The sequence below is a fragment of the Nomascus leucogenys genome, chromosome X, assembly GCF_006542625.1.
Source record: "Nomascus leucogenys isolate Asia chromosome X, Asia_NLE_v1, whole genome shotgun sequence".
Taxonomy (NCBI): Eukaryota; Metazoa; Chordata; class Mammalia; order Primates; family Hylobatidae; genus Nomascus; species Nomascus leucogenys.
The window spans coordinates 49,746,443-49,773,475 of NC_044406.1; the positions used below are offsets into that span (position 1 = coordinate 49,746,443).

Sequence of the window (27,033 nt, forward strand, 5' to 3'; positions counted from 1 at the left end):
GCCCAGGAGTTTGAGGCTACAGTGAACTATGATCGTGCCACTGCACTCCAGCCTAGGTAACAGAGTGGGACTGTGTCTCTAAAAAAAAGTATATGTGTATATGTTTATATAATATGCCATGAATCCATGATGTTTCCTTTGTGCTTTTTATCTTCTATAAATCCTCTCCCTTTACCTTCTCTTTCCGGAATATTAATATAACTTTTCAGTAAAACCAGAAGAAAAGTCTGTTGCTCTTGCTTCCCAATAGCTAGTTTGATCCTGAGAGCTGGATAAGTTCATTGACATCTTCAATACCAGAGCTTAAAAGGATGTAGAAAGATGATTAGTCTAGCATGGTGGGGTAGCTTTCCCTCCTACCATGCTGGGTTGTACTCATTACTCAAGGTTTCGTTATTTTCAGGATCATAAATGTCAAACTACTGGGCCATGAGATTCGCATTCACTTACTTAGCTGCATCCTCTCCCTACTTGCCACATCTTTTTGGAACCCTGTAATCAGTCCCCACAAGAGCTGACCCTGTGTGTTCCTGTGTTTTTCAAGTTTCACTAGCCACAAAGGGGAACTGAATATGAACATGCATGCAAACCTCACCAGTTCCCTTTGCAGCCAGCTGAAAGTTGTTTTTCATGTAGAGGAAACAGCGTTTTTCTTGAGTACAAACTGAATTTCCACACAAATATGAAGTATTTCATCTTCTGACAGTTCAGAGGACCGAAGAGAAGAGGGCACCAAATTGTGAGAAAGGCCATTAAAAGAGAAACTAGGAAAACAAAGAGACAAACTGAATTGGGGAAGAGAGAGGTGCTGCTGAGTACAGGAAAGGAAAAAAGCAGACCACGGGGAGGGGCGCCGGGGTGCTAGAAAGTCTCAATAAGTAATGGCACACAGGACAAGGCAGGAAATGTAGGAAGGAACTGTCTGCAAAGGGCCTATAATAGCTATGCCAGCAGTATTAATGGAAGGCATTAAGAACTTTTGGTTTAGAAATTTGCTGTTGGACAAAATTTCAAAATATGCCACATTTGCGTGATTACTGGGCCTGCCTGAGTTCATGCTATGGAGCCAGGTTTAGATGAAAGTGCCTTGTCCTCACTTCAGAATGCAATATGGTGACCTGTTTGGTGTCTCTGATTATACGGAGAAAAACCAAGAATCAGATATGTATTAACATCTCTTCTAATATTTTTTTTTTTAGATCTCTGTCACCCAGGCTTGAGTGCAGTAACATGATCGTAGTTCACTGTAGCCTCAAACTCCGGGGCTCAAGTGATCCTCCCACCTCAGTCTCCTGAGTAGCTGGGACTACAGGCACATGCCACCATGCCCAGTTAATTTTTTAATATTTTGTAGAGACTGCTTCGCTTTGTTGCCCAGGCTGGTCTGGAACTCCTGAGCTCAAGCAATCCTCCCACCTCAGCCTCCCAGAATGCTGGGATTACAGGCATGAGCCACTGTGCCTGGCCCAACATTTCTTCTAATGGCATCCTGCCAGGTGCCCTCACACTCTCCTCCTTACTTGCTCAAGTTTCAGAGTATGGTTCTGATTAGCATAAAATACAATGGATCTGTTATCTCTCCTGTCCTGGACATTGCTATTATTAGTGAAAGCTGAGGCTGAATAAAATTACTCTATTTCTGAGTTACTTCCCCCACCTCCCCTGATCCAGATCAGCTTCCACTATGTATCTTCCTAGTTCTGATATTTACCCTCAGCTTCTAGCCATTCCATTTTATGTATTTTCTCTGCCTTTCCCTTGGCATTTGGGTATTTAGATACCATATATTGCATGTTTCTACTTGCCAGGTACATTTATTTACTCATTGAGTCCTCATAACAACCCTATGAGTTAGGTACTACTATTATTCCTGTTTTCTCAGTAGAGGAAATAGAGCTTACCCAATGTTACATTGTAAGTGATGGCAGCAGAAATAACTCAGGCAATCTGACTGCATCATTCACCCTTTTAACCAGTCTTTTATGTTGCCTCTCAGTTTGTTATTTAATAATGCTTAATATTATTGGGATAAGAAAACCTATTGGATTCAGCCTTACCATAATTCTTGCCATGGCCTTAACGATGGGACCATAATAATCCTTATACGTTGGCCAAGATCAATCCCCTGGACTGTGTTGGATGGGCAATACCAACATTTTTCTAGCACTTTTTTTTCTTCTAATTTTCCCTCATCCCCTAGTGAATAGCCAATTCTTCCTGTAGATATGCTAATGCATTTAATCAGGTCATCTCCTGGTCTAAGAGACTTTCTATCTCTAAAGTTGTTTTACATATTTGTACTCAGGTATTTGGATTTTGTAGTTGAACTCTTAGAAAACATTTCTATTTTCATGTTCTCAGGGAACACCTGATTTCGACTCCTCTATACTATTTATAACTGAAATACCAAGCTATCTAATTATAAGATAATTTCATCTGCAAGTTCTTTAGCTTGGTCCTTGAGGAATGCATGAGGGCCAGTGTTTATTTAGATTTATTGATTAGAAAATTTTTTAACTTTGCTTCTAGTGTCTGACAAAAGAAACCATAAGCAAAGTAAAAGACAAGTGCATAGTGTTAGAAGTTATTTGCAAACTATATAAATAACAAAGGATTTAGAACCCAGAATATATAAAGAACTACTTCAACAATTTTTTAAAAAGAAAAAGAAAAAAGAAGATAAACAACTCATTAGGGGAAAAGGGAGGGGGAGGGGTATAGATATGAATAGGCCATTCACCCAAGAAGAAACCTGAATGAGCAAAAAGTATATGAAATGATGCTTCACTTCACTAGTAATCAGGGAAGTGCAAATTAAAACCACAGTGAGATACCATTTCACACCTACCAGATTGGCAAAAATTAGTAAATCTGATAAAACCAAGTGTTGGTAAGGATGTGGGTAAATAGGAACTCATTTCTGCCTTGTAATGGGATGGGCATATAAATTGGTAAAATCACTTTGGAAAGCAATTTGTCAAAACTGAGATAAGCTGAAAATGTACATACCCTTACAACCAAGCATTTCTGCTTTTAGGTGTCAGCCATAAACTTCACACATGGGCATTGGGTATACAAAAGACTTCACTTGAGCATGGTTTCAATTAGTGGAAAAAGTGGAAACCACCAAATTGCCCATTGTTAGGGGAAATGGAGAAATGAACCATTGTTTATTCATGCAGTAAAACACTACATCAGTGAAAATGAATGAACAAGACCTACATGAGTCTACATAGATAAACATAATTTGAGTGAAAAGAGTTACAAAGAATGTAATAGTAAGATACCATTTGTGTAAATTTTTAAAAGAAAAAGTGCATATTGTTATGCATATGTATGTTGTAAAAGCACAAAAATATACATCAGAGTGATATACACCAACTTCAGGAAAGAGGTTTCCTCAGGGAAGGATGTGAAGTGAGCTTTAATATATCTAACATTTTGGATGATGTATATGGGTACGAAAAAACTTTTAAGTAAAACCAAAACGTTAACATCTTTTCAATTGGGGTGATGGGTACTTAGCTGCCCGTTATATTGTGTTTTTCCATTTTTGTATGTTTGAAACGTTTTATAACTAAAAACTATTTATATGTGAAATTACCAAAAAAGAGTATAAGTGTAACAGTTAACTGTTGCTCCCAAAAAACTTGCATGACTTATTAAAGCAAAAAGACATTCCATGTATCATCAACACCTGTATCCAAACCATAGTTAGAAGGCCTTTCCATCTTCTGATGGTTCTTTATGTATTTCATTGGGCCAGAAGCAAAACTAATAAGGGTAGGATGCTCTAATTTGATTCCATTTTTTTTCTTCTATTCAACCTGTATGAGTTTGTTCTGGATTATCGTACATGTTTCAGAGAGAGCTTCCAGAGTATACAAATGTGTGATGGTTAGAAGACTAGTCTTAAAGATTGTTTTTTGTTTTTGTTTTTATTTTTGTTTTGAGACAGAGTCTCACTCTTTCATCAGGCTGGAGTGCAGTGGTGCAATCTCGGCTCACTGCAACCTCCACCTGCCAGGTTCAAGCAATTCTCCTGCCTCAGCCTCCCGAATAGCTGGGACTACAGGTGCGTGCCACCACACCCAGCTAATTTTTGTATTTTTAGTAGAGATGGGGTTTCACCATGTTGGCCAGGATGGTGTCCATCTCTTGACCTCGTGATCTGCCCGCCTTGGCCTCCCAAAGTGCTGGGATTCCAGGCGTGAGCCACCACGCCTGGCAAAGATTTTGTTTCTTTGACATCACAAAATTTTGATGAGTGGTAAGCAGAAATTTTTGCCCCCAATACATATTAATGGCAATTTATCTTTTTTAAAATAAAAGACATCTCAGCAATCACCATTGTGCTTGGACAGAACTAAACAAAAGTGAAAAGCATTAGCAGAGACAATGTCAGCAGAGTGGAAGTCTACCAACTTGCATCCCTACATATGTAAAATACAGTTGCTGCTTACCTCACAATGCCATGAAGATTAACTGATGATAATGCATGGGAAGCACCTAGAACAGTGAAGGGCACATAAATAAACAAATGTTACTTTGCTTCCCATTCCCTTGCATGTGAACTTGAAGTGGGGAAATAAAAGGAAAAATAGAAGTTTCGAACAAACTTACTACTTCCTTTCCAGTTCTGTGCTCACTGTTACCATCCCCAACCAGCTCTCCAAGTCTTCATCTGAAAACATGGACTAACTGAGGCACTATGGCGGCTACTCAGCTGGGCCATGTAGCTATGACAGAGGACACTACATCATCCAATATGGGAATGCCCCATAGTTTATCTCTCGTCTGAGTTGACATAATTCAGATTATATTCTGAGTTTCAAATCTTTTTTTCCGATTAAAAATACCCCTACAAGCTTTTTTTTTTTTAATTTTATTATTATACTTTAGGTTTTAGGGTACATGTGCACAATGTGCAGGTTTGTTACATATGTATCCATGTGCCATGTTGGTTTGCTGCACCCATTAACTCGTCATTTAGCATTAGGTATATCTCCTAATGCTGTCCCTCCCCCCTCCCTCCACCCCACAACAGTCCCCGGCGTGTGGTGTTCCCCTTCCTGTGTCCATGAGTTCTCATTGTTCAATTCCCACCTATGAGTGAGAACATGCGGTGTTTGGTTTTTTGTCCTTGCGATAGTTTACTGAGAATGATGGTTTCCAGTTTCATCCATGTCCCTACAAAGGACATGAACTCATCATTTTTTATGGCTGCATAGTATTCCATGGTGTATATGTGCCACATTTTCTTAATCCAGTCTATTGTTTTTGGACATTTGGGTTGGTTCCAAGTCTTTGCTATTGTGAATAGTGCCGCAATAAACATACGTGTGCATGTGTCTTTATAGCAGCGTGATTTATAGTCCTTTGGGTATATACCCAGTAATGGGATGGCTGGGTCAAATGGTATTTCTAGTTCTAGATCCCTGAGGAATCGCCACACTGACTTCCACAATGGTTGAACTAGTTTACAGTCCCACCAACAGTGTAAAAGTGTTCCTATTTCTCCACATCTGAAAGAACTTTGAAACAAAATAATAGAAATAACTATAGGAAAAAATTCATAGATTTGACTTAAAAATTTAGATTCTTTGTCCCAAACCATAAAAACTGAAGCAAAAGTACAAAGCAGGAAAAATATTCACAACAGATATGACATTTACTGGAGAGCCTTTTATTTCAGCCACCAACAAACAAACTTCACTTGTAAAGAAGCTTGGGTTCTTCAAGAAGCAGATTGATTTATATCAAAATGTATTTATTGCAAATAATATAGCAATAATTAATTGAGTATACTTTAAAATTTTCTTAAGAATGCCATTGTGCAGAGCTTTAATCATCTACTATAATGAGACAGCTTCTAGAACTATGAGTGTATTTATATTCATTTTAATGTTCCTTAAAAGTGATAATAATTGATAATATAATTTCACCAAACTGTATACAATGAGATATGTAAGATGTTTACCAGTAATGTAAAATAAATTTTTAAGTTTGAGGATATGAAGGAAAATAGAAGTTTTCATAACTTAAAACCATGCAAACAGAAATGCTGAATTTCATTTAGATGGTATGTGTTAACATCGTCAGGGCAAAGTAATTAATATAATTTTGTCACCTTTTTCTGACCCCCTAATTTTTCTGCAAATTTCAGTATTTATCCTCAAATATTAGTTATTTTTAAAGTATACTTTTGCTTTGACTTATTCTTTATTCAATTAATTGTGGGCACTTATTGAAATACAGTTAACCGGCTGGGCACGGTGGCTCATGCCTGTAATCCCAGCACTTTGGGAGGCCGAGGTGGGTGGATCACCTGAGGTCAGGAGTTCGAGACCAGCCTGGCCAACATGGTGAAACCCCGTCTCTACTAAAAATACAAAACTTAGCCGGGCATGGTGGCGGGTGCCCGTAATCCTAGCTACCTGGGAGGCTGAAGCAGGAGAATCACTTGAACCCGGGAGGGAGAGGTTGCAGTGAGCTAAGATCACGCCACTGTACTCCAACCTGGGCAACAGAGCGAGACTCCATCTCAAAAAATATATCTATATATAGTTAACTGAGCACTGTATACAAGCCAAATCTCATTAAAATAAACTCAGTTCTGATCAAAATCTTCATGCTCATTCACATTGATTTCTCAGCCAATGGCCTACCTTAAGTTTTAAGAAGTATTCTGACTATAAAAAAATTTTATACACCATGATAGAAACTTTCAGATGAGTCCTTGGAGTTTGTCCTAAGAGGCTTTTACATATTCAGTCAATAACATTCAGGTTCTGTGTATGACCAAAGAACTGGACAAATGCTGGCCAAACTTTCAAGAATGTTTGCCTAATGACACCCCCTAGATTGCAACTGTATGGTGTTCTATACAGCTATATTCAAATGGACTAGGAAAAAAGCTAATTACTCCCAACTTTTTTTCTTGTAAGCACCCCTTCCTTCCCTTTCTGCCTATCTTATGCATCCGTCCATTCTTCTTAATTATTCAACAAATGTATATTGATCTCCTATAGCCAAGAAATGTACTAAGCTCCAGGGAGGCAATGACGAACAAGACTAAGACACCTTTCTTTTAGAGCTTGCTGTCCTGTTATTTTTGAATGTACATGAAAATTGCAGAGTTTGCTCCTTTTAATTCTAATTTGCGGGTTTTTGTTGTTGTAAAGTATTTCAAATACCCAGGAATTTACCAAAAATAATATAATCACGTGCCTACTAGATTTAAGACATTAACATTTTGCCATATTTGCTTCAAATTTCTCCAGATATAACCATTAAGTTGATACGTATCTTGTATATATTACCATACATGTTTTGTATCTTTATTGTATATGTATTGATCCATAAGAATGTGGTATTGTTTTCTACCAGGCGCGGTGGCTCACGCCTATAATCCCAACACTTTGGGAGGCTGAGGCAGGTGAATCACCCTGAGGTCAGGAGTTCGAGACCAGCCTGGTCAACATGATAAAACCCCGTCTCTACTAAAAATCCAAAAAGTAGCCGGGCGTGGTGGCATGTGCCTGTAATCCCAGCTACTCGGGAGGCTGAGACAGGAGAATCGCTTGAACCTGGGAGGTGGAGGTTGCAGTGAGCCAAGATCGCACCACTGCACTCCAGCCTGGGCAATAAGAGTGAAACTCTGTCTCAAAAAAAAAAAGAATGTGGTATTGTTTTATGTTTTTATATTTTACATAAATGATTTCATGCAGTACATACCCTTTTGCAATTTTGTGGGGTTTTTTAACTCAACATTGTATTTGAGATATACCCATGTTGATGCATGTGAGTGTAGTTCATTTCATTGCAGCGCTACGTGATATTCCATTTCGTGAGTAAACCAGTTCACTTCTCCATGCCTTTGCTGATATGTACTTATTTCCAATTGTTTCGTATTATGAATGGTAGTTCACTGAGCATCATTACATGTTTCTTGTGTACATATTTGAGTGATTCTGAAAGATGTATACCTTGTAGATGACTTGCTGGATCACAGAATATGCATGTTCAGTGTTACTTTATCAAAGTGTGGCTGAAATGACCCTATTGTTCATAAACTTGTTTTAAGTAAGGTGTGGTTTTAAGACCTATTGCTAGGCTATTGAATCGTTAGCTTATCTGTTAATTTTTACTATACATTATTTAAATTCTTTCCCTTTTTATCTAAGCAGTGATAGATAGTGGGTGATCTCATTTTTTAATTAGGATTTTATTAATTATCTTTTCATCTGTTATAGAGATTTAGGCATAAATGAATACAGTGGCAAATTATACAAGATTTTAAAATGATAAATGAACATACATTTTCTGACACATTGTCAGTTCCCAAATCATTTAAACACACTTTAAATTAGTATCAAGTGCTTGATTTTAATAACTACTTTAGTCACTTGAGAAACTATGGCACTTTAATTATTTTGCTGTTAAAGCCATAAATTTCACTTAACTTTACAATCTGTGTTAAGAGTATTAGCTTAAAAATGTATTTTGAAAAGATTTTACATACAGATTTAAAAGATAGTACCTTGAAATGGTTTACAGTTAAGCAAATGAAATATCACAAATACAAGCAGAGCTTTGAGATCTGAGTTTTGTAAATGCTAGAACTTTGTTTCCTAATTTTTTAGTTCTTCAAAGAATTAAGAGGCTGCATTATATAATCATTTTAGTATGTTTACCTCAAGTACTTTTAGAACTAGACTGTATTTTCGCTGCCACAGATGTATCATGCAGGGAGTATCCTGGTTTAAATTCTGAAGTGCTTTCACTCCTACTTGGTTCACCTTGAAATCGTCTAAAAAGAAGTTGGCACATTATTTTGCGAATGTTACTGGACATCAGGAAATACATGACTGGATCTAAGCAACTATTGAAAGATGAGAGAACCAGCATGATCTCATTGGTTTTGTGAACAATTTCTTTCCAGTAGCAAGACGATACATTTAGCTGTGAAGAAATGTAGATGAATCGAAAGGCATGATAGGGAACAAAACATATAGTAAAAATGATAAGTACAATAAAGGAGTTCCGAGCTGTAGTGGCATATTTACCAGAATTAGGAAATTTTGACCTCCTTTTAGAAATCTTCAGTAGATTCTTCCCAATCTTAATATATGAAAGGATTATTAGTAAGAAAATTAGCCAGAACATTACCACAAGAATGAAGTTAAAAATGGCTTCTCCTTTTGCGTTATGCTTATCTCTGTAATGGAAACACATTGTGGAATTATGCCCTCCTTTCTTAAGTGTTAAAATAATCATAGTTAGGAATCCACCAAGAGCAAGCATCCATACTATACAACAGACATAAATACTTTGTTTGGTTGTTATTGCCTTCCGTTGCTGTATAGACCGATTAATTTTTATATAGCGATCCAAACTGATGAATCCAAGCAAAATAATGCTAATGTACATGTTCATATAAAATAGTGTTCCCACAACCTTGCACAGAATCACACCTAGTGTCCACTTGTTTTGGTTAATGTGATACATTATTCGGAAAGGGAGGCAGAAGATGAGTAGGAGGTCTGCAATGGCTACGTTAAGTAGATAAATTTGAATGGAATTTCTTTTGCGGTGAATACCCAGAAATACATAGAGGGCGATTATGTTCCCAACCAGTCCCACGATGAAAATAACAGAGTAGGATGTTGTTAACATAGTAGATAGCAATTTTTCATCCATGGAACAGGTAGTAACATTTGGTGTTGCTGAGAAGTTTTGTGGCAATTGGTCGCTATGATCGGTTATAAAGCGCATTCTGTGGGAGGAGTAAGGCCAGCTGCTGACTGAAGTTGTCGTCATTGTTATGGTGTGACTTCTCATTGTCTTCTGTGGAGATCAAAAAGTGAAGGTGCTAAATGACATATTCCTCATGTGTAGTTCTTATGTCTTCAGATTTTTCCTACAACAGAATGCCAAACATTGAGTCATTTGCTATTTTAATAACAGTTACTTTAACTAAAAGTGTAAATAATAGGCTGGGCTTCCCAGCACACGCCTATGGTCCTAGCTACTCAGGAGGCTACAGCAGGAGGATTGCTTGAACCCAGGAGTTCAAGGCTATAATTGAGCCACTGCACTCCAGCCTGGGCAACAGAACAAGATCCTATCTCTTTAAAAAAAAAAAAGTCAGTGTAAATAATAAATGATTTATTTTCAGACATTGTGAGAAACTTTACTTTTATCCTACTGTATGTAGTAACATTATTGTATCATTAAACAAGCAGCACATAGTGTGGTATCTCATGGAGTTTCATGCTCTAACCTTTCCTGTGGCCATGGCCTGCATTCAAGTTCTGTTTTATGTATTATATTAAAATAACTCAATTTATGAGATCATCTTCTCTTAGGGAAGTTCTTATGGGAATAGAGATGGTGGTGAAGAGAAATGACAGCTCATATTTCTCAAAGATGAGCATCAGTTTCTCTAAAGGTATGTACAGCCATAAGAGAGCTGGGCCCACTGCTGGCCCTACCCAGCTTCAGAACCACTTCCTGCCTTGACTTTTTCCCTCACATGTGGCATTCATTCATTTTGACATGTATTGCTACATGGCGTGTGACTTGTGGTGGTCTCATTCTATAAGTGGGAATAAAGAAGAGGATCCTAATTTCTTTTCAGCCTAAGACCAAGGTAGGGGTCTTAGGGCATGTAATTAACATAATAGACTAAGAGAATACAGCACCTGCAAGGTTACACAGACTCTTGTATCACTGGACAGGAGAAAAAAGTAACCAAAGAAAACCAAGTTAGCTGGCAGCTGCTAGTTAGCCACTCCTAACCTAGAAGCATAGAGTAATAACGTAGATGGGAAACAGCATGTGCAATCCAAGATTCTGAAAGTAACCTGACCAAAGCTTAAATGTGCCCTGGGTTCAATAATTTGAGACTTGCTAGAACCTTCGAAGCAATAGTGTTTGAATTCTACTTGTTTGTGGCAGCAGAGAATATTTGCAAAGCTACTTATTATTGGCCCATTGCTGTGAAGAGCTTAGTCTGAGAGCTGGTCATAACAAGTAAAGAAAGCATTTCTGGAGGTCTCATCACATTCCTCTCAGAGTGACTGCCCTATTTCTCTACAGCAGCCACTTAGCAGGATTAACATAAAGATGCCCAGAGCAAGGTTCTCAAAATCAGACCCAACTAACTTGTGACCAAGGGCAAATAACCTAATGTTTTCTATGCCTTAGTTTTCTCATTTGTGAAAATGAAAAATGCATAAGAAGAACTTAATCCTGGCACATAGTGACTGCTTAATAAAAGTTAGCTTTAATAAACACCTTTTGATTAATCTCATTTTAGTAAATATCTCACTCTTGGCTAAGTACTGTGTGGGAAAGGAAGGTGAATAAGACAGAGACCCTATTAGTAAACATTTTGGAGGAGTGGACATTCAAACCTTGACTGCTACCATACAAAGTGGATTTGAATTACATAAATTAAGTCCCTGATTTGATCTTATACACAGAGAAAAATAGCCTTTCTTAAAGCTCTACACATAATTTGATTAAGAACAAAGCATTTTGGTAGAGGGTAACATTAAGGTTTAAAATGTTGTAAAGTTGGGGAGCATTGATTCCACAGAAGAGGAACTGGCTGGTGAAGAGGAAGTTATGTAATCCCTGGTAAGAGACTGTTTCCAGAATTCAGGAAAGTGGAGGGAGAAAGGAAGGGAGCGGGGAAGGACTGAGTCTAGTCTGTCATGTGTCTCAACTGCAGGAAGACAAATTTCAGAAAGTTTATAGAAAGGTATAGGCATGTTTCTTGTGATCTAAGACTCTGTTTTTTGTTTGTTTGTTTGTTTTGTTTTGTTTTTGAGACAGAGTTTTGCTCTTGTCACCCAGGCTAGAGTGCAATGGCGTGATCTCAGCTCACTGCAACCTCCGCCTCCTGGCTTCAAGCGATTCTCCTGCCTCAGCCTCCCGGGTAGCTGGGATTACAGGTGCCCGCCACCATGCCCGGCTAATTTTTGTATTTTTAGTAGAGATGGGGTTTCACCACGCTGGCCAGGCTGGTCTCGAACTCCTGACCTCAGGTGATCCGCCCACTTCGGCCTCCCAAAGTGCTGGAATTACAGGTGTGAGCCACTATGCCCAGCCTGTGATCTAAGATTCTATAAGGAAAGGACAATCTAGAAAGAATGTCAGGCTACCGAAAATGAAACTGATAATGCAACCTGCATTACCAGGAAAAGGAAAAGGGTGTCTGTAGAGGAACCACCTATATTGTGTGGTTATATAGGGAGCTCTCATAGGTTCAGGGAATTGAGGCACAAGAAGTAATGTGATTTTGAGAGCTCAAGTAGCTGAAATGACATGAAAAACTCACCTGTAAGTAGTTATTTTGGATTTTTTTTCTTCTCTCATGCTAGATTTTAAGTTCCATTAGGATTAAGAACCAAGTCAGTTTTGTTTGGCTCTCTGTATGTAATGCTTAGCATAGTAAATATTATTAAAGAGGGAATTTAGTAGAAATGTATATGAAGTTCTACATGTGGATATTAAAAGCAGCTGTACAAGTACAGGAAGAGCTTTAGCTGCATTAACAAACACAGTTGCAATTGTTCTATCACTAGTGTAGTGTGGTGGCAGCGAAAAACCCATCTTTAGTTGAATTCCTAGATACGTGGTGTCTGAAATGAAAATTGTTACTACTAAGCTGCTTCTGTCCCAGGCTGGTAGGGTCTCACCTGGAATGCAGTGTTTGATCCACAGCAGCACACTTAGAAAAGGCCATGGACCAAATGGAGAGAAGAACTCAAATCATGTCATAGAAGCAAGTTGAAGAAAATAGGCACCTTACCCTGGAGATGAGAATGCTTTACAAAGCCATAGAGAAGAGGGTTTCACTTTGTTATATGTGTCTTCACAAAGCAAAACAAGAACCAATGATAGAAATTGCAGAGACAGATGTTGCCTCCTTTTAAGGAAATCATTTTTTTCTAATGAAATGATCTCTCTTGGGAGGCAATATAAGGATCTTACCACTGGATATTTTTGAGACTACCACCAATTGGGTTCTTTGTAGAAGGGATTATCAGTGGTTCTCAATCCTGGCTGCATATTAGAATCCTCTTGAGGGCTTTTTAAAGATACCAGTGCTTGGCTCCTTCCCCAGATATTCTGATTTAATTGGTCTGGAATGGGTTTCAGGCACTGGTTTCCTTTAAAAGCTCCTTAGGGGATTTTAATGTGCAGTCAGAATTGAACTCTTAAGCTAGATGGCCAAACCATTAACTAATATTTATTTAGTACTTTTCTGTGTACCAGACACTGTGTTAAACACATTTATATTACTTCCTTTACATAATCCTTGCAATACTCTGTGAGGTAGGTATCACAAAGGAGGTAATGAAAGATCAAAAGGTTGGCCAGGTACAGTGGCTCACGCCTGTAATCCCAACACTTTGGGAGGCTGAGGCTGGAGGATCACTTGAGACCAGGAGTTCAAGACCAGCCTGCCAGCCAAGGCAACATAGCATGAACCTGTCTCTAAAATAAAAAAAAGGAAGAAAGAAAGAAAGTTCAAGAGGTTATGATCTTTGCTCTTGGCCACACAACTCTTTTTTTTTTTTTTTTTTTTTTTTTTTTGAGACAGAGCCTCACTCTGTCACACAGGCTGGAGTGCAATGGCATGGTCTCAGCTCACTGCAACCTCTGCCTCCCGGGTTCAAGCAATTCTCCTGCCTCAGCCTCCCAAGTAGCTGGGACCACATCCAGCTAATTTTTGTATTTTTAGTAGAGACGGAGTTTCACTATGTTGGCCAGGCTGGTCTTGAACTCCTGACCTCATTTTCCGCACGCCTCTGCCTCCTAAAGTACTGGGGTTACAGGCATGAGCCACCGCACCGCACCCAGCGGGCCACACAACTCTTAAATGACAGTGCCCAAGTTAGGACTCAGATCTGACTTTTAGAGCCCATGATGCTTTTCACCAAATCTCACTCCTTATCACATAGGATCAGCATTTTCCTTATTAATATTGAGTTCTATCAGCAGCATTTTGACATGATTCCTTTAACATACACTTTAACAATTTTAAGAACAGATTATGCCATCTAGCTTTACTTCTTTGGAAAGAGTATTAATCTTATTTGCTATGTCCATTATTATAAGGAAGTAAATCCAGAGTTTACAGAATCACAAATCATTCATCAGAATGATTGCCACTACCCGCAGAGCATATCTTTTTAAACTTACTTCTAGACCTGATAGCCATAATCAAGATGTCTCCAGAAAGCTGTTAGCACAAAGCACATATCCTGAAACCATTTGCCTCAGCTCTAATCTGCAAACAAAATAAGTAATAGTTGGACAAATCTGTCAATAAGCATTTCTGGTTTTGCTTTAGTCTTCAGTTTAAAGAGCATAAAGCAAAGCCAATGCATTTGTTTACGTTATAATAGTGGCCATCATTTAGAACTATGTATTAGACAGCTAGCACACAATTATTGATTCACAAATTGACAGCTGGGTGCCATGGTTCATGCCTGTGATCCCAGCACTTTGGGAGGCTGAAGCGGGAGGATCACTTGAGTTCAGGAGTTCTAGACCAGCCTGGGCAAGATGGTGAAACCCTGTCTCTACAAAAAATATAAAAATTAGCTGGGTATGGTGACGTGCGCCTATAGTCCCAGCTACTCGAGAGGCTGAGGTGGGAGGGTCGCTTGAGCCTGAGAAGCAGAGGTTGCAGTTATCCTAGATCACTCCACTGTACTCCAGCCTGGGTGACGGAGTAAGACCTTGTCTCAAAAAAAAAAGAACATAAAAAAAAAAATTGGCCGGGCGCAGTGGCTCATGCCTGTAATCCCAGCACTTTGGGAGGCCGAGGCAGGCAAATCACTGGAGGCCAGGAATTCGAGACCAGCCTGGCCAACATAGCAAAACCCCGCCTCTACTAAAAATACCAAAAAAAAAAAAAATTAGCAGGGCGTGGTGGCACGCACCTGTAGTCCCAGCTACTCCGGAGGCTGAGGCTGGAGAATTGCTTGAACCCGGGAGACAGAGGCTGCAGTGAGCTGTGTTCATGCCACTGCACCCTAGCCTGGGCAACAGAGCGAGAGTCTGTCTCAAAAAAAAATTTTTTTTAATTGAAAATCACAATTAGATTCTGTTTTAAACTTGGTGACTGTTTTGTTTTCTCCTTTGAAGTTGGTTAGTACATTACAATGTCATTCACTATATAAGGCTATTTATTGATATTTTTAAAACTACCTGTTTGATATGTTAAGAATTGCTTGTGAAGACAAGAAACAAACCACTGTGTTTACATAGGGGATTAATTTCCCAGTGGACATTGCTTGTGACCCATGTGCTATATTGAAGTGGTCACAATAGTTTTGTAATAGTAGATAGTGTTTTTTAAATGTTGTTACTTGGCAAATCCTATTCACAAGTTCAAATACCTAGTATTAGTGCATTGTACCCCCGCACCACCACCTACTCCTGCAGTTTTTTTTTCAACTGGCTCATGTAGGAGTACTGGACCCAGAGGGCAGGACCCAACAGATTCCACTGTGACTCCAGATGAGCAGAAGCTTTTAAAATGCAGTTTGGGTATGTTTGTGAAAATATCACATTGCTATGTTGAAATACATACCTATTTGGTAATAGTCGCAACCTTTCACCGTTTTTAGTTTGACTTGATAATGACTGAATCTATTCAGGGCATGCTTCAAAATTGTATTAACTGCTGTATACAAAATGAAAATTGAAAACATATTACTTTGGAAATAATACTATTAGTAGTGTGTTAGGTTTTGTTACAAATTTAACTGTGTCCATAAAAACACATTTTAAAAAATCATTATTTGAACTAAAGCATATTTTGCTTTCTCTGTTATCTAATATTCACTTTATTTACTTCTGAAACACCAAACTTAAATGTTATATGGTCTGGTAATACTATAAAGCAGTATAATATAATAAAGAAAAGACAGTAATTGAAAATAGGGAGACAGCATAACTTAATAAAGTCAATAAGTTATAATTTATAATACATTAGAAATAAAATGTATTGCATATGAAAATAACTTTTAATTCATGCAAGTAGATCTGCAAAATCTTGATGGCAGTATCCAAATGCAGTATCAACAATGTGACTATATTGACAGTAGGAGCTTAAATACCTTGAATGTCTTAAAGTACTTAAAGTAACTAAAAAGACAGTCTCATTTGAAATCAAGGCAGAGATGTCATTCAAGCAATTTACTCAGTAGTTCTAAAAGCGAAGAACTGCTGACATTAGAGTAGCCTTATCACCATGAATCACGTTTCACTTTGAGTGTTCAGATAATCAAATTTTAGCTGAAATAAAGGTTCATTTATGTAGCTGAAATCAAGAAATACTCACAGTTCAGGTTCACCTGAAGTAAAAGGAGCAGAACCCCAAGCTTCCCTAGACACTGAGACGTGTCTTGGTTGTGTCAGCTGGGCTCTTCCATCCGGTCGTGGTGCAATTGGTTGGGGTTCTCTTCTTTTTTATGTTCACATGTGGTGGTAGGGTTTTTTTTTTTTCCCCTCTTTTTTTTTTCTTTTTTCGGTATGACAACTCTCAGATTCCTTTTGAAAATATTAAAAAGCCCTACTACCATGGAATAACTTTAAGCTCAACCAACACTGAACTTTAGGAAATTATTTATGTCTTCTTTATGAATACCTTCCAACTTGACAATTGTGGAACGTTTTCCTCCCCCACTCAAAATTTAAAAGTTTTATAAATTCTAAGCAGAAATATGTATTTTCTGTTTTATGTAAGAAATGATACATAATACGCTATATGGACTTTCAAAGCACAAGCACTGAATTTCTGTTTCTTAAGTTTTCATCTGTACATTATTTTAGCATATTTTCATGTATTCCTTTAAGACCTTTGCTAAAACAATCTTGTATTATTAGGACTAGATGAGATTTCTGATGGTGTTCTCCCCTTTTGATCACCATGATAAACTCTCCCGAGCAAATTAAAACATCACCTGTATTTTAAGCAAAATAATGATGGGATTCTGCAGTCTTGGTTTTGATCCTAGTCCAAAATTTAACCACTATCTGTCCATCTATGTAACTGCTGGCCCTGCAGTTTAGTGTTATTTCCCTTTTTTTGTTGTTGTTTGAAATGAAGAAGAGTTAGTTTTTATTCTCCCCATAATTGTTATCCTGCAGCTTGTTTGCACTAAATATTTGACTCATTGGGCTGTATCTAACATTCTAATTATTTCTGGGTACACTCTTCTGAACATTATATTCTCCAGAGCTTTTTGTTTGTTATAAATATGATATATGGGACAGGATATTTTTAAATTGCTAGAATAAAAATGTTTTGTAGCTCTTACTTCCCCTTAGAACCTCTGAGAAGGAAGGTGGTTGCTGTATTGGTCTGGCAGGATTTTCTTTTATTGTGGTACAATATGTAACATTAAATTTACCATCTTAACTTTTTTTTTTTTTTTTTTTGAGACAGAGTTTCGCTCTTGTCGCCCAGGCTGGAGTACAATGGCACAATCTCGGCTCACTGCAACCTCCACCTCCCGGGTTCAAGCGATTCTCCTGCCTCGGCCTCCCGAGTAGCTGGGATTACAGACATGCACCGCTATGCCCGGCTAATTTTGTATTTTTAATAGAGACGGGGTTTCGCCATGTTGGCCAGGCTAGTCTCAAACTCCTGACCTCAGGTGGTCCACCCACCTCATCCTCCCAAAGTGCTGGGATTACAGGTGTGAGCCATTGCACCCAGCGCCATCTTAACCATTTTTAAGTATACAATTCAATAGTGTTAAGTGTATGCACGTTGTTGTGCAACAGTTTCTAGAAGTTTTTCATCTTGCAAAACTAAAACTCTTCACCACTAAACTATTTCTCTCCTCTCACCCTGCCCTTGACAATCATGATTCTTTGTGTTTCATTGATTTTGACTACTTTGGACACTTCATATGAGTGGAATCACACAGTATTTGTCCTTTTGTGACAGGTTTATTTCACTTAGTGTCATATCCTCGAGGTTCATCTGCGTTGCAGCATGTTACAGGATTTCCTTCTTTTATCAAACTGCATTATATTCCACTATATATGCACCACATTTTCCCTATGCATTCTTCTGTTGATGGATTTTTGGGTTGCTTCCACCTCTTGACTAATGTGAATAATACTGCAGTGAACATGAGTATGCATATATCTCTTCAAGATCCTAGCAGGAATTTTTTAGTGACTAAATAGGCATTTAACTATGTGCATTCTATTTCATATAATCTAGTATGAATTTATTTTTTTCTATATTATTTTCCTACACCTAAGCCAACCCTTTTCAAAACACTAATTGTTTTAATCTTCAGTTTCCTCATATTGTGACCACATTTTCTCCTCAATATGAGTCAGCACAGCTACCACCAGATTTGAGTATAATCTTTTTCTGGTTCTTTCTTTATATAAGCTTTTTCCTGTTCATTCTGAACATTCTGGTTTGTCTCTGTGTTCTTAGCTCATTTTCGATATGTCCTTTTCCCTTCACGCTTCCTCTTTCTCTTGTTGGGATTGTAAGGTATTTATATTAAGATAGAAGTAGAAAAGAACAAATGTATACGCTTGTTTGGTGCCATCTATTACTGATATCACTGTTCTCTTTAAATCCCAACCCTGGTTAAATTCAGCTCACCACCCACTCCAGGCCTGAACCTTGCCATCCAAAATGAGGACTGCCGGATACAAACACTCAATGATGCTGATTGGTCTCACTTCAAATTCATGACTACAAACCTCAAGTGGGCCCCTGGGCTGCCAACAATCTTAGTATATTTCCTTAGTCCAGTGGTTCTCAAAACGGGTCCCAAACGAGTTGCGTCAACATCACTCAGAAGCTCGTTAGAAATGTATGTTCTTAGCTGGGCATGGTGGCGTACGCCTGTAGTTCCAGCTCCTTGGGAAGCTGAGATAGGAGGAGCACTTGAGCCTGAGAGTTTGAGTCTAGCCTGGGCAACATAGCAAAACCTTGTCCCTAAAAAAAAAAAAAGAAAGAAAGAAAAGGCCAGGTGTGGTGGCTCACGCCTGTAATCCCAGCATTTTGGGAGGCCAAGGCAGGCAGATCACCTGAGGGTCAAGAGTTCGAGACCAGCCTGACCAACATGGTAAAACCCCGTCTCTACTAAAAATACAAAAATTAGCTGGGTGTGGTGGCACGCACCTGTAATCCCAACTACTCAGGAGGCTGAGGCAGGAGAATCGCTTGAACCCGGGAGGCAGAGGTTGCCGTGAGCCGAGATTGCACCATTGCACTCCAGCCTGGGTGACAGAGCGAGACTCCGTCTCAAAAAAAAAAAAAAAAAGAAAAAAAATGCATGTTCCTGACCTCATCCCAGACCTGTGAGCCAGAAATTCTGGGGATGGGGCTCAGCAACCTGTGTGATTCTGATGCTAAGGTTTGAGGACCACTGCTTAATCAGTTCATTCTCCTATTCCTTGAAAATACTTTTTCACACCTGTACTCTTTTCAGACTGCCAGGAACCCCCCTCCTTCCTCACTCCCACCTGGTGATCACTTTTTATTTCACTGAGAAAATAGAAGCACTCAGAAGAGAATTTTATTGTCTTCCAGTGTCCACCTCTGCTAGTATATACAAATGTCTCTCTCTAACAAACAAAAGCTGGGTGCAGTTCTTTATGCTTGTAATCCCAGCACTTTGGCCAGCTGAGGTGGGCAGATCCGTTGAGCTCAGGAGTTCCAGAGTAGCCTGGGCAACATGGCGAAACCCTGTCTTTACAAAAAACTACAAAAATTAGCCGGGTGTGGTGGCACGTACCTGTAGTCCCAGCTACTCAGGAAGCTGAGGCAAGAGGGTGGCTTAAGCCCCAGCAGGTGGAGGCTGCAGTGAGCCATGATTGTGCCACTGCACTCCAGCCTGGGCGACAGTGAGACTCTGTCTCAAAATAAATAAAAAATTTAAAAACCTCCACAAAAAAGCTCTAGGTACTGCTATGGAATTACCTATAGAATATATTGTTATGTGGAAATTTTGAGTATTTGTACATATTTTCTTATTTTTAAAAAACTGAAGGATAAACTGAAAACTGATAAAAATAGTTACTAATGGGGAAGAAAAGATTGGGAGTGGGGGAAGAGTGCAAAAGCTAGACCTCTCTGAATAGTATCTGTTTTACAGTTTGTACTTTAGAACCTATGTACATGTTTTATACAATTAAAACACCAAATTAAGGCAAAATCTAGTTGAAACAAATGAACCTCACTCTATTGCAAAGTGAAAGCATAACCACAAGGAGAATTATTTTTAGTAAGTTTAAAATAGGGTAGGGGTTTTTGTTTTTTTATGTAATTTTAGACTTATAGAAAAGTTATGAGAACAAGTACGAGGATTCTAGATACCTTTTACTCAGATTCTCTATGTTAACATTTTTTCTTCATTTGTTTAATCCTTCTCAGTCTCTCACTCTTATCCATTTATATATTTCCTAAATATAGGGAATTCTTTTACATAGCTGCAGTACAGTTATCAAAATCAGTTAATTTATGTTGACCTAATATCATTATGTATTCTACAGACCTTTTTCAATTTCATCAGTTGTCCTAGTAATATCCTTTATAACAAAAATAAAAACAAACCGGGCACAGTGGCTCACACCTGTAATCCCAGCACTTTGGGAGGATGAAGCGGGCGGATCACTTGAGGCCAGGAGTTTGAGACCAGCCTGGCCAACATGCCAAAACACTGTCTCTACCAAAAATGCAAAACATTAGTCAGGCATGGTGGCACGCTCCTGTAATCCCAGCTACTTGGGAGGCTGAGGCACGAGAATCGCTTGAACTCGGGAGGTGGAGGTTGCAGTGAGCAGAGATCATGCCGCTGCACTCCAGCCTGGGTGACAAAGTGAGACCCTGTCTCAAAAAAATATATATATTAAAAACAAGATCTATCTTTTTAGTCTCCTTTAATCACTTTAACCTGGAACTGTATTTGAAGAATATAGGCCAGTTACTTTCTAGAATGTCCCTCTTTGGGTTTGCCCAGTGTTCCTTCATGATTAGATCTGGTTATGTACTTTGGCAGGAATACCACAGCAGTGTTGCCAAGTTCTCAATGCATCATATCAGGAAGCACATGCTATCAATCAGTGCCATTAGAAGCAGTGTTAACTTTGCTAGTTTCTGCTGGGTTTCTCCCCTGTAAAATTACTAGTTTCCCGTTTGTAATTAATAAGTATCCTGTAGGGAGATATTTAGAGATCACATAAATATCTTACCACTCTTCAAACTTTCACTCACAAGTTAGTATCCTTGATGATTCTTACCTGAATCAGTTACGATAATGAAAACTGCCAGATTCCAGCATTTCTTCTACATTTAATTGATTTTCTACTTAAAGCTTTTCCTCCTTCCCCATTCATGTATTTATTTATTTACATCAGCATAGACTCATGGATTCTTACTTTACTCAGTAGTAAAATGCTATTTTGACTGGGCATACCTAGTGGGATATATCTTAAGGACAAAAAGGACCACAAAATCTTAAACAGCATTCAGTGGTGTTGTTATTGATAATGTAGGTATTACTATTATTTTAAAACTTTCACACACACATACATTCTGAAGCACAAAGCAAATGAGTAATTATGTTAGTATCATTAGGTACCAAGATTACAGTTGACCCTTGAACAACGTGGGGGTTGGGGTACTAATCCCCGCACCGTTGAAAATCCATGCATAACTTTTGACTCCCCCAAAACTTAACTACTCCTGGAAGCCTTACCAATAACATAGTTGATTAACACATATTTTGTGTTATATGCATCAAGGGAGCCTCAAGTGATCCTCCCACCTCGACCTTCCAAAGCACTGGGATCATAGGCATGAGCCACCACTCCCAGCCGGTTTGATAATTATAGAAAGAGGTTTGGCTTTAAAAATATCAAAATAGCAGGATGCAGTGGCACATGCCTGTAGTCCCGGCTACTCAGGAATCTGAGGCAGGAGGTTCGCTTGAGCCCAGGAGTTCTGGGATGTGGTGCATTATGCCAATCAGGTGTCCACATGAAGTTTGGCATCAATATGATCTCCCGGGAGGGGGGTACCACCGACTTGCTTAAGGAGGGGTGTGAACTGGCCCAGGTTGTCAGCGGAGCAGGTCAAAACTCCCGTGCTGATCAGTAGTGGGATTGTGCCTGTGAATAGCCACTGTGCTCCAGCCTGGGCAACAGGGCGAGACCCCCACCTCTGAAAATAAATTAAAATTAAATAATGTCAACATAACAGGAGGATCAGTTTTTGTCAGCAAAGAGGCAGCAGATGAGTTCTCAGATGCCATTCAGAAAAGTATTGAAGAGGAGCAATATCTGCCTGAACAGGCTATTAATATGGATGAAAAGTGCCCTATTCTGGAAAGAAAATACCACAGAGGACATCTATTAATAAGGAACAGAAGCAAGCACCAAGATTTAGGGCAGGAAGGGATACGCTAACTCTAATAAGCATAGTCCTGATAAAATTCCAACTGCATTTGCACAAAACAGTAGAGTCAGCCTATCTGCCTCACTTGAGGCCAGGAGTTTGAGATGACCCTGGGCAACATAATGAGACACTCTAACACCCCCAAAAATGTTTATAATTAGCCAGGCATGGTGGCACACACTTGTAGTGCCAGCTTCTCTGGAGACTGAGGCAGGAGGATCGCTTGAGCCCAGGAGTTCAAGGCTACAGTAAGCTATGATTGCACCAACTGCACTCCAGCCTGGGTGACAGAGTGAGACCCTGTCTCTTAAAAAAAAAAAAAAAAAAAAAAATTCAAACTGTCTTCTGCCACCATTGCATTCTCCAGCTTTTAGATCCTTCACTTTTTTTTTTTTTTTCCTGAGACAGTCTCGTTCTGTCACCCAGGCTGGAGTGCAGTGTCAGCCTCCTGGGTTTAAGCAATTTTCCCGCCTCAGCCTCCTGAGTAGCTGGAACTACAGGCACGCGCTACCATGCTGGGCTAATTTTGGTATTTTTAGTAGAGATAAGTTTTCGCCATGCTGCCCATGCTGATCTCAAAGTCCTCCACTCAAGTAATCTGCCCACCGCAGCCTCCCAAGAGTACTAGGATTATAGGCATGAGCCACCACACCTGACCCCTTCACCTTCTTTTTGCTTTAAGTTGCCATTTCGCTTTTTCTCAAATTATGGTAGAATCTATAGGTATGCCTTTTTTATATCAATCCTGCACCCACATAAAAGCCGCATTTTCAATACTACTTAAAAAGGTATTTCACAAAAAGTGCAAGATTTTAGCACCTACTGGTGTTAGCTGCAGGAGTAGTTTCATGAATTTCCTTTCCTTTTTTTTTTTCTTTTACAATGGTCCTTATGGTTGGATTCATTTATCTTGAGATGGCAGGCAGCCAATTGCAGTTGCAGACCTCAATCTACAATACATATCAAGCAATTCAGCTTTTTCTTTTTTTTTTTTTTTTAAGATGGAGTCTCGCTCTTATCACCCAGGCTGGAGTGCAGTGGCGCAATCTCGGCTCACTACAACCTCTGCCTCCCAGGTTCAAGCAGTTCTCCCACCTCAGCCTACTGAGTAGCTGGGATTTACAGGCGCCTGCCACCATGCCCGGCTAATTTTTGTATTTTTAGTAAAGATGGGGTTTCACCATGTTGGCCAGGCTGGTCTCGAACTCCTGACCTCAGGTGATCCACCCGCCTCAGCCTACCTTTTTCTTGTAATGTCATGACTTTCCTCTGTTTCTTAGGAGCACTTCTAGCATCACCAATGGCACTTTGTATGGATCCTATGGTTTAGGGTATTGCACTAAACACAGTGAAAATAATATGAGAACTGTGAGATTACTTTTACTGTGATACACAATTTATTGGAGAGATGAACTGCTCAAGCAGAGATAAGTAGCATCACACAACATATTAGGTGAATACTCGCAAGACTTGAGCTCACTGCCACAGCAACAGGAGGGAGCTGTGAAATTATTACAGTAGTATAATATGTACTACAGTTGATTTTATGGTTATGATTTAATATTGTATCTTTGCATTTGTTCACATTTCTCTTGACTGTGAATGGCACCATTTACAGTCTGTGTAGGTGTAAGTTTTGATAAATTTTAACTCTTTATAATAGATTTGTGTACATTTTTATAGTACTAAATAATAAAATAGTATCTAAATATGTTTTATGCATTTATGATATAGCTTTTTCTTAATTTTTTATTCCAGAAGTCATCCTTCACCTTTTTCTTAATTTTTAAAATAGTTCTAGATAACATGGTTGGTCCACAAGTTTTTTCAAATTGTTATGAATCTCCAAAATAAAACTTCAGTGTATTTTGTTGAAAACAATCCATGTATAAGTGGACCCACACAGTTCAAACCCATGTTCAAAAGTGAACTATACTTGCCAAATCAAAAAATTAAAGTAAAAACACTATAATTGAATAGAAAGAAATATTAGCTTGAACTTGCGGTTTATTTTTTTTCTTTTGAGACAGAGTTTTGCTCTTGTTGCCCAGGCTGGAGTACAATGGCATGATCTCGGCTCACTGCAACCTCCGCCTCCCAGGTTCAAGCAATTCTCCTGCCTCAGCCTCCCGAGTAGCTGGGATTACAGGCTTGCACCACCACACCCAGCTAATTTTGTATTTTTAGTAGAGACGGGGTTTCTCCGTGTTGGTCAGGCTGGTCTCAAACTCACAACCTCAGGTGATCCCCCCCACCTCGGCCTTCCAAATTGCTGAGTTTACAGACATGAGCCACCGTGCCCAGCGTGGTTTATTTTTCTCCTAAAAAATGCATTCTTTTTTCAGCACTGTCTACTGAAAAGCCAAAGTAATAATAACCCAGTAAAAATAATATGCCTAGTACCCACATCGTGGATTTATTTATATATTTTATTTTATTTTTATTTTTATTATTTTTGAGACAGAATCTCGCTTTGTTGCCAGGCTGGAGTACAATGGCGCGATCTTGGCTCACTGCAACCTCTGCCTCCTGGGTTCAAGCGATTCTCCTGCCTCAGCCTCCTGAGTAGCTGGGACTATAGGCGCATGCCACCACGCCCAGCTAACTTTTGTATTTTTAGTAGAGATAGGGCTTCACCATGTTGGCCAGGATGGTCTCAATCTCTTGACCTCGTGATCTGCCCACCTCGGCCTCCCAAAGTGCTGGGATTACAGGCATGAGTCACTGCGCCCAGCCAACTTTTTTTTTTGAGACAAGGTCTTACTCTGTCACCCAGGCTGGAGTGCAGTGGTGCAGTCTCAGCTCACTGGGTTCAAGTGAAGCTACTGCCTCAGCCTCTCGAGTAGCTGGAATTACAGGCATGTGCCACCAGGCCCAGCTAATTTTTGTATTTTTAGTAGGGACAATGTTGGCCGGGCTGGTCTTGAACTCCTGACCTCAAGTTATCCACCCACCTTGGCCTCCCAAAGTGCTGGGATTACAGGCATGAGCCACCGCACCTGGCCCACATCATGGATTTAAATCCTTTTTTGCACTAAAAAGAAACAGGGCTACTTAGAGAAATGGCTGATTCCAGATCTGGGGCAAGAAATGGACATGACAAGCCTGGAACATCATCTTGTGACTGAAAGCAAGGAAGTTATCAGACTTCTGGAGTCTTACAAAAATACAAAAGAACTGACTTAAAGGGGCTCCCACTGGCCCAAAATGGGATAATTTGAGCACAAAAATTTGTAAAGGCAGCAATTGATTAAAACACATTAAATACATAAAAATCTGTAAGTTCATAATAATTAAAAAAAAAAAACCTCATCAGTCACCTTTGGAGGTTGCCTAGAAACTAACTTGGTATTCTGGAAATAAATTATAACAGCTTTATTCATAATACCCAAAAACTAGAAATAGCCCAAATGTCTGTCAACAGGAGAATGGACAAACTGATATATTCATACAATGGAATACTTACGCAGTAGTAAAAAGAAATGAACTACTGATCACAACAAAATGGGTGAATCTCAGAACATGCTGAATGACAGAAGCCTTACATAAAAGAATACATACTTACGGTTTTGTGTCTATCAAGTTCTAATATAGGCAAAACAAACCTATGGTGAAAAAATATCAGAGTAGTGGTTTGCACTGGGGGAGATGGTAGCAGAGATTGAATGGGAAGGGGATGAGGGAGGGAGGTTTGTGGGATAATGAATTTTTTTAGGGATTTGGGTTACACAAATGTATGCAGTTCATCAAAACTCTAATGGTACGCTTTTGTGCATTTCACAGTATATAAATTTTTTACCTTAAACATAACTTTATTTTTTTTTACTTTTTATAGAAGTTTTAAGAGACAGGGTTTTGCTGTCACCCAGGCAGGGGTGCAGTGGCACAACTGCGGTTCACTGCAATCTTAAGCTCCCAGGCTCCAGTGATCCTCCTACCTCAGCCTCCCAAGTTACTGGGACCACAGGTGCACGCCACCAAACCTGGCTATTTTTTTTTAAGTAGAGGCATAATTTTAAACAAATATTAAATTTCAGTGATATGTGTTCTAAGATGTAGTAAAAAGTAAGATGGATAGAAGGATAAAGAGATAGATAGTTGATAAAGCAAATGTAACAATATTTAATTGTAGAATCTAGGTGGCTCTTTACAATATAATTCTTTCAACTTTCTATACGTTTGATAGTTTTCATAACAAAATGTTGAAGAAAACCTCCATTTTGGAACCTCTAATTATGGGTCTAGGCATCAACATCCGCTAACATCATTGAGTGAAAAGTTGATGGTGAATCTTATAACGATGGGTCAGGCAGACAACACCTGAACCCACTGCTCAATCCTGTCACTAAAAGTAGGATAGCCAGGTGCTATGTTCTTCCTGATGCAATACAACAGATATATCACCTATGAAGTGTTAGTGCATAAAACTAAAATTGAATCTGAATCTAATCAAGATTCTAGATCTAACTGCAAATTTACAGGAAATACAGGAGAGTAAAGAACATTAAATAATACCATGTGGGTACCATTAGCCAAGTACAGATTGTGGGGGATTTCACAGGAAA

General features: G+C 39.0%; 2 protein-coding genes across 15 annotated transcripts in view; one reads left to right on the forward strand and one right to left on the reverse strand.

The window, feature by feature from the left end:
* The window catches only part of CASK (calcium/calmodulin dependent serine protein kinase), a 429,188-nt gene that overhangs the window by 236,786 nt on the left and 165,369 nt on the right, over positions 1-27,033 (forward strand). The window lies entirely within an intron of this gene.
* GPR34 (G protein-coupled receptor 34) lies at positions 8,207-17,260 on the reverse strand. 4 transcript variants are annotated; one of them, XM_030806426.1, is made up of 4 exons: positions 16,373-17,260; positions 15,620-15,712; positions 14,221-14,308; positions 8,207-9,922 (listed from the first exon to the last, which is right to left on the reverse strand). In XM_030806426.1, exon 4 carries the CDS (start codon positions 9,841-9,843, stop codon positions 8,698-8,700), a length of 1,146 nt encoding a protein of 381 aa, XP_030662286.1. In that variant the 5' UTR covers positions 9,844-9,922; positions 14,221-14,308; positions 15,620-15,712; positions 16,373-17,260; the 3' UTR covers positions 8,207-8,697. The 4 variants fall into 4 exon arrangements, with proteins under 4 accessions (XP_030662286.1, XP_003271060.1, XP_030662289.1 ...); XM_003271012.2 differs by lacking the exon at positions 14,221-14,308; XM_030806429.1 differs by lacking the exons at positions 14,221-14,308; positions 15,620-15,712.